The sequence below is a fragment of the Lepidochelys olivacea genome (assembly GCF_965140295.1).
Source record: "Lepidochelys olivacea isolate rLepOli2 genome assembly, chromosome: 26".
Lineage (NCBI taxonomy): Eukaryota > Metazoa > Chordata > Testudines > Cheloniidae > Lepidochelys > Lepidochelys olivacea.
The window spans coordinates 3,030,814-3,043,905 of NC_140436.1; the positions used below are offsets into that span (position 1 = coordinate 3,030,814).

Genomic DNA, 13,092 nt, shown 5'->3' on the forward strand with positions numbered 1-13,092 from the left:
CCATTTCCCATTGTCCAAGGGCAGTACTGGTTGCGTCCCCTTGCGGCTGAGTCTGGGGATTAGCTCTGTCCAGTCTGACCCCACTTCCTTTGGTCACTCACGCCATGACCCCTCTTACTCTCTAGCAGTTGCAGTGCTTCCACTTCATGGCTTGGCCCTCTGGCCAGATCACTGTACAGTTTTCCCATTCTTGGGTAATAAAAGTCTCACCAGACCAGCTGCCATTCCAGGCACTCTTCCAATTCAAGACTGTGCCACTTTCCCAGTGGCTAGAAAACCCGGCCCTCCCTTTGCAGCTTCCTTCTCCACCACCCCCTGGGTAAACTTTTCTGTCAGGCTCAGAATCCCAGGGCTTCTGCTCCCCCTGGGTTTCCTCCTTCTCTTCTCACTAGGTCCAGAGAGTGACTGTACAGCTCCCCACTGCAACCCCCTTCTGCTCTCTCTTCCTGGTTTTATACAAGCCCCCACCGACTGCTGCCCAGATGGGCTCCATCTTCAATTAGTGCTTGTCAGGGAAGTCTAAGTCTCCCCCTATGTGCAGCCTACTAAGTTAATTAGCCCTCTTCTGAGCCATGTTAACTCCTTCAGGTGTTGTGTGGAGTGAACACCCCCATCTTACCCACCCATGTTAAATTTCAGACCCTAAGTTGTGAGTCATTATAGAAGCTCCCAATAAGGCTTGATATTTCTATAGTCATCATGAAGACTGGGGGAATGCCCACTGGTTACATGTGGGATACAGGAATTGTCTTGCTGGTTTCAGGGGTCCATTTAGCTCAGTATCCTAGCTCTGGCAATGGCATGACTAGCTGCTACAAAGAGAAGTACAAGAAACCCTGCAGTAGGCAGTTATGAGAGGGGGCAGCTTCCACATGCCCCCACTATGCACCCCACACAGACACACACCCTCCAGATGCCTACTATACTGGTGGAAGGATGATCTAGAGGATAAGGTATATAACTGGGATTCAGATGACCTGTGTTCTAGTCCCACTTCACCCATAACCTCCCTATGTGATCTTGAGCAAATCACTTAACCTACCATTATGCCTCAATTCTTCATTTTTAAAATGGGAATAATAGTCCCTTACCTCATAGGTCTGTTGTAGGATTCAATTCATTAATGATTATGAGGTGATCAGATACAATAGTGATGAGTGACATATAAATAGATAAGATATTTTCCTAACTCTGATTAGTTCAAGCTTGTGTCCTGAAGCATGAGGATTAATATATTAAACACTTGCAATTTTTTTGCTATTAAAATCTGGGGTATCCTTTGTTAATAGATATGTATCCATCCCATTTTGAATCCTCCTAAGATCATGACCTCTATGATACCTTGTAGCAGTAAGTTCTACTGACTGTTCATTGTTAGAAAAAAATATTTATTTTTAGCCATTTTATATTTGCCACATTTGGAGTTCATTGAATGTCCCCTGGTTCTTGTGCAGTGAGAAAGGCAAGTGAATGCAGTTCCCTGATCTACTGCTAGTCCCCTGCCAACATCTATCACAGTAGAAATGCTGGACCCTGAGCTTTTGTGTCAGCATTCAAATCAACTAACATCTTGTCATTGCATTAAACTCCAGGGAAGTGGCCACTTGTGAAAAGGAGATAATGGTTTCTTACCAAACCACCGATGATGAAAAAAATCATGAAAATACGACCCAAGGACGTTTTAGTTACAACATCTCCAAAGCCAACTGTGGACATGGTCACCATTGTCAAGTATAAACAGTCAAAATAGCTCAGGGACTGGGAATTTTGATGGTGGACCCAAGGATCTCCACTGTTCTCCACCTGCCAGAATTATAAAAGGGTAGGAAATGGTTTGAATACAAGATTTTGGTTCAGGTCCATCTCTAATTAATGAGTGTGTCATGGATACATTTCAGCCCAATCTGAAAGAGTCAATGCTTCTTGGAAAGATTTGGTTGAGTGGCAAATCTTGCTGCTGTCTCTCTCTCTTTATTTTCCCATGAATGAAACAAGCATTTTCGTTGCTATAGACTCTGCTGCTTATTTCCTAGCAAGAGTTATAATAATCCTTTGCCATTGATATCCCAGTTGGATGAGTTGCCTCCTGCCTGTTCCAATATATAAATATATAATAGGGCTTACCTCCCTCACTTTCATCTGCTCCGTGAGCTAGGGTTGGGGAAGCTCTTTGCCAGAAAGAACATAAATGAAATTTGCCCTGTTGTAGCTACATCCACATAGCTAAACCCATGTAACGCCCTGATGCAGACATGCGACAGCAGTGCAAAATGGGGCTTGCCCCAGTGCAGATTAATCTGGGAACACACCCAAGCAAGTTGTGTTGGTATAAATTCTGCTTTGCTCAGGTACAACACATCTGCATTAGGGATTTGTGCTGATGTCTAAAGGTCTCCTACTCCTTTGGGAGACTAATTTCTGAATCTACCTCACCCTTGTCCCCTGCCAAGGCACAGCTTGTCACTGTGCAGCTAAGAAGAAACTGCTTCCCTGTTTGTTCTATATTCCATTAACGTTGCTACCATCATTTGGGGAGGCGGTGTTTCTACCCTTCCACTGATGTAGGCTGTCTACCCTGTGGGGTTATGCTGGCATAGATATGGCTTTGTAGCTATGCTGGTACAATTTCTGTAGTATAGACATACCCTTACAGTGGTCTTTCATACCAATAGCTACTCCTGTCCCATCTCTTCCCAGTAAAAGTCTACATTTCCCCAGCAAAATATACACAAAGAATATGCCTTAGCACTGTTTTATGGTTATCCAGGAAGGATGTGGAACTAACTGTACATACCAAGTGAATAAATCCTGCAGCTGTGAGCCAGGTGCTGAGAACTGCAGCTAACAATCTGGACAGCTTGATTGAATTACTGAGGACAGGAGGGGGAAAAGCTCATTAAAGACGTTGCATAAGTTATGTTAATATTTCAACCACCTGCATGACTCCATCTGCCTACTGCACCCAGCCTCTTGCAAGAGACCTCCAACTGGGCATATTATTTTTGATTTTCCTTCTTAATAGATCAGCCGGAGCCACAAGTTGGATAAGGAATAGTTTGCACAGTTCAGATTCAGGGTCAGAGGCCGGATGCAATATACAGATCCACATGAAAAACTGGATCAGAATTTTCCAGCAGTGTATTGCACTTACTTTCTCCATTTCCTAAACCAGCCAAAATACAGGAGCCAGGAGATAATGATAAATGGCAGACATCACTTGACCAGACTTTGATTTACCTAGTCCTAGTGATCCTGAGAAACTGCAATATTTTGGGAAGTTCTAACAATCTGAGTGCTCGCAAGAACCGCAAACCTGCAGGAAAACAGCAAAGGAAGAGGACAGAGAAAAGCAATGTCTAGCAACAAGACCACATCTCTGTGTGTGCATGCGTGCGCACCATGTGTGTGTGTGCGCGCAAGTGCAAACACATATGCAAACTTCTGTTTTTATCTGTAGCCAATGTCACATCAAACTTGGCTCCAGGACCATGCACCTCTTGAGTTCAACTGAAGCCCTCAAGATAGGGCTTGTATTATACAAAAATATAAGGCCTGAAGTTCCCATATCTGTATCTATAAATCCATGGTACATCCACACCTTGAATACTGCATGAAGTTCCAGTTGCCCCATCTCAAAAAACATACATTAGAAATGGAAAAGGTCCAGAGAAGGGCAACAAAAATGTTTAAGGGCATGGAACAGCTTCCGTATGAGGAGAGGTTAAAAAGACTGGGATTGTTCAGCTCAGAAAAGAGACAGTGGAGGGGGGATAGGACAGAGGACCTATAAAATCATGAATGGTGTGAAAAAAAGTGACTAAGGAAATGTTATTTACCCCTTTACCTAGCACAAAAACTAAGGGTCACCTAATGAAATTAATAGGCAGCAGGTTTAAAACAAACAAAATTAAAGTACTTCTTCACACAACACACAGTCAACCTGTGGAACTCATTGCCAGGGGATGTTGTGAAGGCCAAAAGTTTATCCTGGTTCAAAAAAGAACTAGGTATGTTCATGGAGGATAGGTCTATCAATGGCTATTAGTCAAGATTGTTAGGGATGCAACCCTATGCTCTGGGTGTCTATAAACCTTCAATCTCAAAAGTAGGTGGTAGGATGTATTCCTGGAGGTTTCATCACATGACATAATCTTTAATTAAAGATTTATCTTTAATTCCTTGAGATTCCAGGACAATCCTGGAGGGTTGGCAACCCTACAAAGGGAGGACTGGTTGGCAGAGGGTTTATCACTCGATAAATTACCCTGGTCTGTTCATTCCCTCTGACACACCTGGCATTGGCCACCGTCAGACAGCAGGTTATCGGGTTAGTTGGACCATTGGACTGACCGAGTATGGCTGTTCTTATATTCTTATGTATTGTGAGGGCCTAAGTGAGATGTAAATGAGGCCCAGGCCTTGAGGTTTTCACCACAGAATGGGTATGGAAGTCAGTCCATAGTGGAAGCACTGTACTCTCCCATTTGAATGCCTCATGGGAGAAGCACCACATCCAAAGATGCAGATGGACATGGTATTAAAAGCTAGACAGACAGATAAACCTGGCTGAAGCAGAACTTAAGTGGTGCATAGGCTTCTGCCAATTCTCTTCATGGAGGCGGTAGGGCTGCGGTTACCCTTAGGGCCTAATTCTGCCCCCACTCACACAAGAGCAGTTTCCATAGTGCAGGAAACTCAAGATAAGGAGATACCTTCACCTCTGCGAAGTAAAATAATCCTGAGAACAAGACGTGAAATAACAATGATGGGGAACTAAATCTCCAAGTCCTACTTACCAAGACAGTTCCTCTTTAAATAGTAGGAAACACAAACTGGAGGGATGGTGAAAAAATCCACAATGGAGTTGAGCTCGAGCCAGAAACTCAGCTTGTTGTTTGCTGCCATGAACTACAGAAAACAGGCAAAGTCAAAGAGCATGAGGACAGCGTGAGACTGAAGCACATCAGAGCAGAAAGAAAGAGACTGGTTAGTAAGCCCAGGAGGAGGCTTCTTTTGCCGAATGCAGCTAGCTCCGCTCTCAGTCTCTCTCTCTTCACCCTGTAGGCACCCAATGAACGTTTCCCAGTTTGTTTTAAAATAGGGTAGCTTGGGGAAAATTACTCCCTAGTGTAGCTGAACTGCACTGACTTCAGTGGAGAATGGAATTACAACAGGAGGCTTTGATCCACCATCTCACAGTCATAGTGATGAATTCTCTATCTCCACTGACAACTAGTTACCCATCTTTTTTTCCTCATGGTATCTAAGTGCCGATGACACTGAACTAGAAAATTCAATGGTTGGCAAAACCCACAGCCATCATTACCCAAATCTGTCATAAGGAAAAGCCTATTTTCTAAAGACTTTGCCAGAGTTCTAATGCCAAAAACTAAAACAAAAGGGCATTTCACCTCAGTGCAGCCAATGGTATCTTAAAAAATGCACACTATGACCACTCCATGAAAGGGAGAATGGAGGTGAAATCTAGCTAATTGACTAGATGGTTTGAGGATTAGGGGTGAGGAACACATTGTTCACAGTGGGAGCTGCAAAAGGTCTTAACAATTTATCAGGCTGAGGAAAAAGACAGATTAAAAAGCAGAAAATTCTTATTAGGCTTGGTAACACTTGTACCAGAGCTAAGCTAAGGCAGTCAGATCTTATGCTTCAGAGCACAGACATTGCTGTCAGGGTAGGAAGGAACTTTCCCTTAATGTACCAGACTGACTGTTCATTAAGAAATTATTCACTTTTATCTGAAACATCAGGTTTTGCTCACTGCCATCAATGGTCGGAACCAGTATGGCAAATCCTATGTTCCTAATTGGCAGCAACATGGTTCATAAAGGGGATACATCTATCTTAGCACTGATATGGCCCCTTCCCAACACCATGGTATCCAAGCCTCACAAACTCTAATGACGCTTGGTCTGCAGCACCCATGGAGGTAGGGAAGTATTTTTAGCCTCATCTACAGAGAAGTGAAATGACTTGCCTAAGCTCACTGAGGGAGTCTCTGGCAAAGTTGGGAATTGAACCCAGATCCTGAGACCCAGTACAGTAACATAATAGTTAGAGCATCATTCCACCATAGTTGTTAACTCTGGGGAGAGATTCTGATAACCTTGCTCATGGCAAATAACATCTTACTTCACTATTGGGGTTAGTGTGGAGTAATGTCCTATACAATGTGATGAAAAACCTAGCCCTTTGTAATGATGCCCTGGTATTAGGATGTATTCCCTCTTGCTATCAGAAATGTCCAGTCTCTCTTACATATTGGAATTTGAGACAAGATTCTGATCTCATGCCAGTTCCATACTAGTGTAATCCCATTGATTTCAGTTGAGTTAATTCCTGCTTCATATTGTGGTGAGAAGAGAAATATTCCTATCATGTACCTTCATGCTGTTAAAATAATACGTACTTGGAAATAATTTAACTCAGATTGATTGTAAAGTGCCCTTACCCGTAATCCAAAATAGAAGAGGAAGAATGCATTGAAGCTCATATCTACAGCAAGGGTGGTGTCTGCGAAGGACTGGTAGTGCTCTATGGGGCTAAGGGAGGAAAAGTCATCATCATTTGCATTGACATTGCCCTTTTCATGCAAAAACCTCCAAACGCTTGACTAACTAATTTATTAAACTCTTGCAAAATGCCTATGAATTAGGGATTATTCCTCCATATTTTTGATGATTCACAGCCTGATCCAAAGCATATTAAAGTCAATGGGAGTCTTTCCATTCACCTCAGTGGGCTTTGGATCAGACCCAAAATGAGACACAGGGGGATTAAGTGATTTGCCCAAGTTCACACATGAAATCAGTAGCAGAGCTGGGAATGGGACTCAAAATTCTGAGTCCCCTATTCTAATCCGTACTCCTCTGTTCTGTAGTGCCACCAGATAAGAGAGGCACTGGCAGAGTCTAACACAAACAAAGTTGAAATGCGTATGTACCTGTATGATGTCATCGTTCCATTTACACATTTAGGTCCTGATCCAACAGCCATTATAGCCAATACAGAAACTTGCAATGGACATTGATCTGGCTTTTATTTTGATTGTGGAATTTTCCCAAACCATAGGTTAAGAACACACCAAATAATTTAAATCTCTGCTTTCTCAGTGTATTAGGATGTGTAAACTAATATCAAGAAGGGAAGAAGGAGGATCCTGGGAACTACAGGCCAGTCAGCCTCACCTCAGTCCCTGGAAAAATAATGGAGCAGGTCCTCAAAGAATCAATCCTGCAGCACTTGCATGAGAGGAAAGTGATCAGGAACAGCCAGCATGGATTCACCAAGGGAAGGTCATGCCTGACTAATCTAATCGCCTTTTATGATGAGATTACTGGTTCTGTGGATGAAGGGAAAGCAGTGGATGTATTGTTTCTAGACTTTAGCAAAGCTTTTGACACGGTCTCCCACAGTATTCTTGTCAGCAAGTTAAGGAAGTATGGGCTGGATGAATGCACTATAAGGTGGGTAGAAAGCTGGCTAGATTGTCGGGCTCAACGGGTAGTGATCAATGGCTCCATGTCTAGTTGGCAGCCGGTGTCAAGTGGAGTGCCCCAGGGGTCGGTCCTGGGGCCGGTTTTGTTCAATATCTTCATAAATGATCTGGAGGATGGTGTGGATTGCACTCTCAGCAAATTTGTGGATGATACTAAACTGGGAGGAGTGGTAGATACGCTGGAGGGGAGGGATAGGATACAGAAGGACCTAGACAAATTGGAGGATTGGGCCAAAAGAAATCTGATGAGGTTCAATAAGGATAAGTGCAGGGTCCTGCACTTAGGACGGAAGAACCCAATGCACAGCTACAGACTAGGGACCGAATGGCTAGGCAGCAGTTCTGCGGAAAAGGACCTAGGGGTGACAGTGGACGAGAAGCTGGATATGAGTCAGCAGTGTGCCCTTGTTGCCAAGAAGGCCAATGGCATTTTGGGATGTATAAGTAGGGGCATAGCGAGCAGATCGAGGGACGTGATCGTTCCCCTCTATTCGACGTTGGTGAGGCCTCATCTGGAGTACTGTGTCCAGTTTTGGGCCCCACACTACAAGAAGGATGTGGATAAATTGGAGAGAGTCCAGCGAAGGGCAACAAAAATGATTAGGGGCCTGGAACACATGAGTTATGAGGAGAGGCTGAGGGAGCTGGGATTGTTTAGCCTGCAGAAGAGAAGAATGAGGGGGGATTTGATAGCTGCTTTCAACTACCTGAAAGGGGGTTCCAAAGAGGATGGCTCTAGACTGTTCTCAATGGTAGCAGATGACAGAACGAGGAGTAATGGTCTCAAGTTGCAGTGGGGGAGGTTTAGATTGGATATTAGGAAAAACTTTTTCACTAAGAGGGTGGTGAAATACTGGAATGCGTTACCTAGGGAGGTGGTAGAATCTCCTTCCTTAGAGGTTTTTAAGGTCAGGCTTGACAAAGCCCTGGCTGGGATGATTTAACTGGGAATTGGTCCTGCTTCGAGCAGGGGGTTGGACTAGATGACCTTCTGGGGTCCCTTCCAACCCTGATATTCTATGATTCTATGATTCTATGATCAGGTTTGCATTAAGATGAGTGAGTTAGATTAAATTGTTTTTTGAATCAGGCAAGTTTATTGGACATGTATTTATATAGCATTTTATTAGACACTTATCTGTAGGGTATGTTTACACTGCAAGCAAAGGTGTGACTGTGTCCTGAGCAGGCAACATGTGCTAGCTTTAATCTAGCTAGTGCAGATAACAGGAGTCGTGAAGACATAAAAGCACAGGCTTCAGTGCAGGCTTGCTACCCTGGCTCCTCGACGGACTTAAATTCAGGCAGCTAGCCTGGGCTGAAGCCTGAACTGCCAGTTGTTACCCACCCTAACTAGCTTAAAGCTAGCCAGGGGTATGCCTATGCATGATACAATCACACCTTCACATGCAGTATAGACATGCTCCTAGCGTGACATCATAGCCCCACTGAAGTCAATGGCAAAGCTGCCATTGACTTCATTGGACCCAGGATTTCACCCTGAGTAAGCACTAGATTCTCACACCTGCTATCTCTGGCATGCCGTCTATGCCAGAGTTGGCTGTGAGGGCTGCCTTAGGAGCTTGCTGTGCACCAGTTGAAGACTCTTACATGTTGGGGGCATTCTTAGCTGGAGAGATCTGGTCAGCTAACCTGGCCTTATAGGTTAACCAGTGTAAAAACTTAGTTTACTTTCTAGCATGTCATCCTACTCATGGAGAGACTAGGATATAAATAAGAGTATGTACTTGTATGTGTCTTGTAAAGAAACTCTTTTCCCTCTGTAGCTACTCCTAACGGTTTGGCAGGTTTATGATGTCTTGGGATTAAACACAATATTGGATTGCACTTGATGTATAATTCTGCTTCTGAGGTTTACCCTTGCTATTTGAACACACTTCAGTTTGTTCCAAAACTTTTATATTTTATTTATTTTGTTTTAACATTCCAATTTATTTTCTGAGTGTTGCGCAACAATCTAAATAAAGTGTTGAGAAAATAAACACCACTGTGGCATATTAAATTGATCACAAGGCTTTACATACTAAAATATTTTTTACCCCTGAGCACTTCCTGTGAGATATATGTATTTGGGTTTGCCACAGTATGTTTCCTACTCAGTCTAGTTACATATTTTATTTCTGTCAAATTGTTTACAAAGGCCAGATTTTCAAAAAAGACTTCAACTCCCATTTGGGCACCAAAATAAGAGGCCAGATTTTCAAAAGAGCTCAGGATATTGGGTCTTGAGCTCTGTTGAAAATCTGGCCGTAAGTGTCAGAATGTGAGCTACTGAGTGCTGAGTTCTTTTAAAAATCTGGCCCCAATTGTGGGTGTTGAGCACATGGAGATCTGCCCCTAAGATCGTTTGGAAAATAAAAAAATGTAGCTCCACCAGGGGAAAGGAAAAAAGAATTCAGTTTAAGGAAATTTGAGCAGAAGAATGTTCATGGGATGTTTTCCTTTCCTGGTTATATTATCTAATTCAGTGAGTGTATTTATACTGCAATTACAGTGTAATTACATTTTAGTTACGCTTTCTTGCGCCTATAATCATTACTAAATTTGCAAAATTGGAAGTTTAACTATATGACTGAGTGAGTGATTATAGTGTGAATACAATATAATGAATGTTCCTAAAAGCTAAAAATCCACATATTAAAGAGATGATAAAATGTAAGTCTGTAATGTAGTTAACTTCTGGTGACATGAATAAGTGGTAATTAGTTATTGTAACTACAGTGTAACTACAATGTAATTACAAACATTTAATTTTAAAATATAGCCCATTTTCTTTCTCCTTTGCCCAGGAACATCAAGAGCTCTTTTCACTTGTCATTTCATTTTTTCCATTCAGACAGATTAAATTACTGCTCTCTGTTGTGTGTGTCGTCTTTAGAAGAATAACCTTCTCATTGGTCAGTTTCAATGAGATAACTCAAAGAGGATATTATCACTACCTCACTTTTTAGACCAGAGCATGTCACAAAGAACACAATTGCATTTCTATACTGTCATGTCCTCAGAACAGCAACTGTATGTAAACATAGTCCCTTCTTTCTCAACATCAGATCTGTTGATTTTATGGACACAGATGGGATTCACTCTTGTTAGCAATTCCAATCAAATGCAGCTGTGCAGGAACTAGATGGATTCTATTCTGCCTCATGCATCATCAGGAGAATCATCAGCTATCTTCTTTATTGATGTGGATGATGTGAGAAGCAGCTGGATTTTGTCAGCTTGATATTATTTGATTTTGCTGCACCAGCAGTTGGGAAAAAAAAGATCATTTAACTCTTAATCGGACCCAACTCGATTTGGAGTTTGCTATAAGAGAATCTATTGTCTATCTAGTTATTTATATGCCCCCTCATCACCTTAGTATCTGAGCACTTCACAGGTGTTAATGAATTTATTCTTACAACAACCCTGTGAGGCAGGGAAATATCACTATCCCTGTTTTGCAGCAAGGGAACTAAGGCAGAGAGAGTTTCAGGCTCAGAGGTTAAAAAAGATGCTCAGTCCCCAGAAATGCGGTCAGATGATCAGAAGTGATTTCCAGAAGCCCAGGTGGGAGCTCTAGGTTGCTGAGCACCTTCCTTTGGAGAATCTGGCCCCTTTATTTAGGTGGGAATGGATTTGAAAATCTGGCCCTAAGTGACTCAGCAAAGGCCACAAAGGGAGTCTTTGGCAGACTTGGCAACTGAACCCAGAACTCCTGGGTCCCATTTTTGGGTTTTAACAATAAGGCCACTTCCTCCTTAAAATAAAGCTGTCATTTCCAAATGAGCCTAAGGGAGTTAGACACCCAACTCCCATTGAAATTCAACAGGAGCTGGCTATGCAACTCTCTTAGGCTCCTTTTGCCTGTGTTTGTAGCCACAAGACCACCCTTTAAGAACATATATCATTTTGGGCTTCTATAGCTTGTTCCCATGCATAAGGAAGCAATAAAATTTTGGATAAATGCCTAGATTCTACTTACAAGTCACAGTTGATAAAGTAAATGATGAGGGATCCAATACTCAGTAGTAACACCAGTATCACCTAAAAACATAGGCATCAAGCATGAGATATCATGTTACTTGCCTGTCTGAAACTGACACAGATTCCAAAAATACATCTAGAACATCTCCTGTGGCATTTATCTGTGACCTTGGGGAGAAAGTAGGATACAAATAATCAGCTATCTGAGCTCTGTGACAAAGGTGGGAAATGGGTTTTAATTTGGATTAGTCACAACAGATACTCAGATGTTGTTAATCGACATAGCTGCTAAAGGCTAATGTATTATGCCAATTTACCAACATCTAATATGCAGAGGAAGGTCAGATAAGTAAGGCAATAAGTTCTGATGACAAGTGGCAGTAATTTGACTCAGGACTTGGGGAAATGAAGGGTGACTGTTGATGGATCTTCTTCCCAGTACTATATGATCCAGGTTTGTGACTGATTTTGTCTAGTTCATAATGTTTATTTAACTGAGATTGTAAGCTTCCTGGGAAGGAGATGTGTTTTATTTTATGTTTATGCAAAGCAGTACGCACATCTACACAGCACTCTGCACTAAAGTTCCAGGTACATCTGGGGATCTGTGAACATTAAAAACTGGGTAGATGCCAGTTTCTCTGTGTATTAATTCAGAATATAACTTTTAGACCACCTCATTTACAGACATTTCTACTGCAGTCATCATCATCTGCATCAGTGAACAGAGAACATTACCCTTTGAAAGATTTTTGATGGAAGGAGAAGGTACTTTCAGTCTAGTGGAGTGACATTAAATAAATAAATAAATTGACATCATAGTTGGCCCCTGTATTGGCAGTCTCAGTTAAGGGGGCAAGCACCCAATGAGTCATGAGGACTCAGTCCCTTTGATTGTCCACAAGATAGAGTGACTGTGCAACCTGACCCAGCAATCTGCCTCCATCCTGACCTGGAGTGACCCAGGGGTTGTGAATATCTACCATTTCATTTTGCATTCCTTCTGCTTAGGGAGACTTTTCAGATTCCCCTCCCAGCCCAGTCATGTCTCGTTAGAGGAACAGGGTGAATTGTTGTGTGTGGTTTGCTGGAGCACCCCCAGTGGGTTTTCACTTTGCTACAAGAGTCTCAGAAGACCTGTTCGACAACCCTTATCATCCCTAGCAGGGGATGAAACCCTGCCAACCAATCCACTTACCAGCACGCGCCCAATACATGTTTGAGCTGACAGCATCATCTCCACTGACTCCAGGAAAGCTCCTTTCCAGCGAATTGAAATTTGCCTTATTTTGGGCAGCCACTGAGCACGCTGTTTGTGTTCCCCCTAAGAGCAACACAAATAGTTTGGGACCCTAGGAAGTGCCAGAGTTTACACGGCTTCCTAGGATAGTGAAAGCCACTGAATGGGGTCCTGCTACATGCATCTAATACAATACTATAGCCAGACTAGAAAGAAAACCTATATGGTTCCTAGTCTGCAGCTCTCCCAGGTGAGCTAGCAGGAAGAATTCCCTTGGATGAGCTGGCAGGAGCTGTGTTGAGCTTCACGTTGCTAGAGGTCATTCTGGATAGACTCCCACCGTCAC

General features: G+C 42.7%; 1 protein-coding gene across 1 annotated transcript in view; it reads right to left on the reverse strand.

Moving 5' to 3' along the window:
• KCNU1 (potassium calcium-activated channel subfamily U member 1) overlaps nt 1-12,743 on the reverse strand; it is a gene marked incomplete at its 5' end in the record, with an annotated part of 78,948 nt that extends 66,205 nt beyond the window's left edge. The window contains 7 exons of the mRNA XM_084614979.1: nt 1,633-1,803; nt 2,795-2,870; nt 3,238-3,313; nt 4,797-4,908; nt 6,470-6,560; nt 11,505-11,566; nt 12,705-12,743. Of these exons, the coding sequence (XP_084471105.1) occupies nt 1,633-1,803; nt 2,795-2,870; nt 3,238-3,313; nt 4,797-4,908; nt 6,470-6,560; nt 11,505-11,566; nt 12,705-12,743 (627 nt within the window). The remainder of the gene's footprint in view (nt 1-1,632; nt 1,804-2,794; nt 2,871-3,237; nt 3,314-4,796; nt 4,909-6,469; nt 6,561-11,504; nt 11,567-12,704) is intronic.
• Between the last annotated feature and the right edge of the window lie 349 nt (nt 12,744-13,092).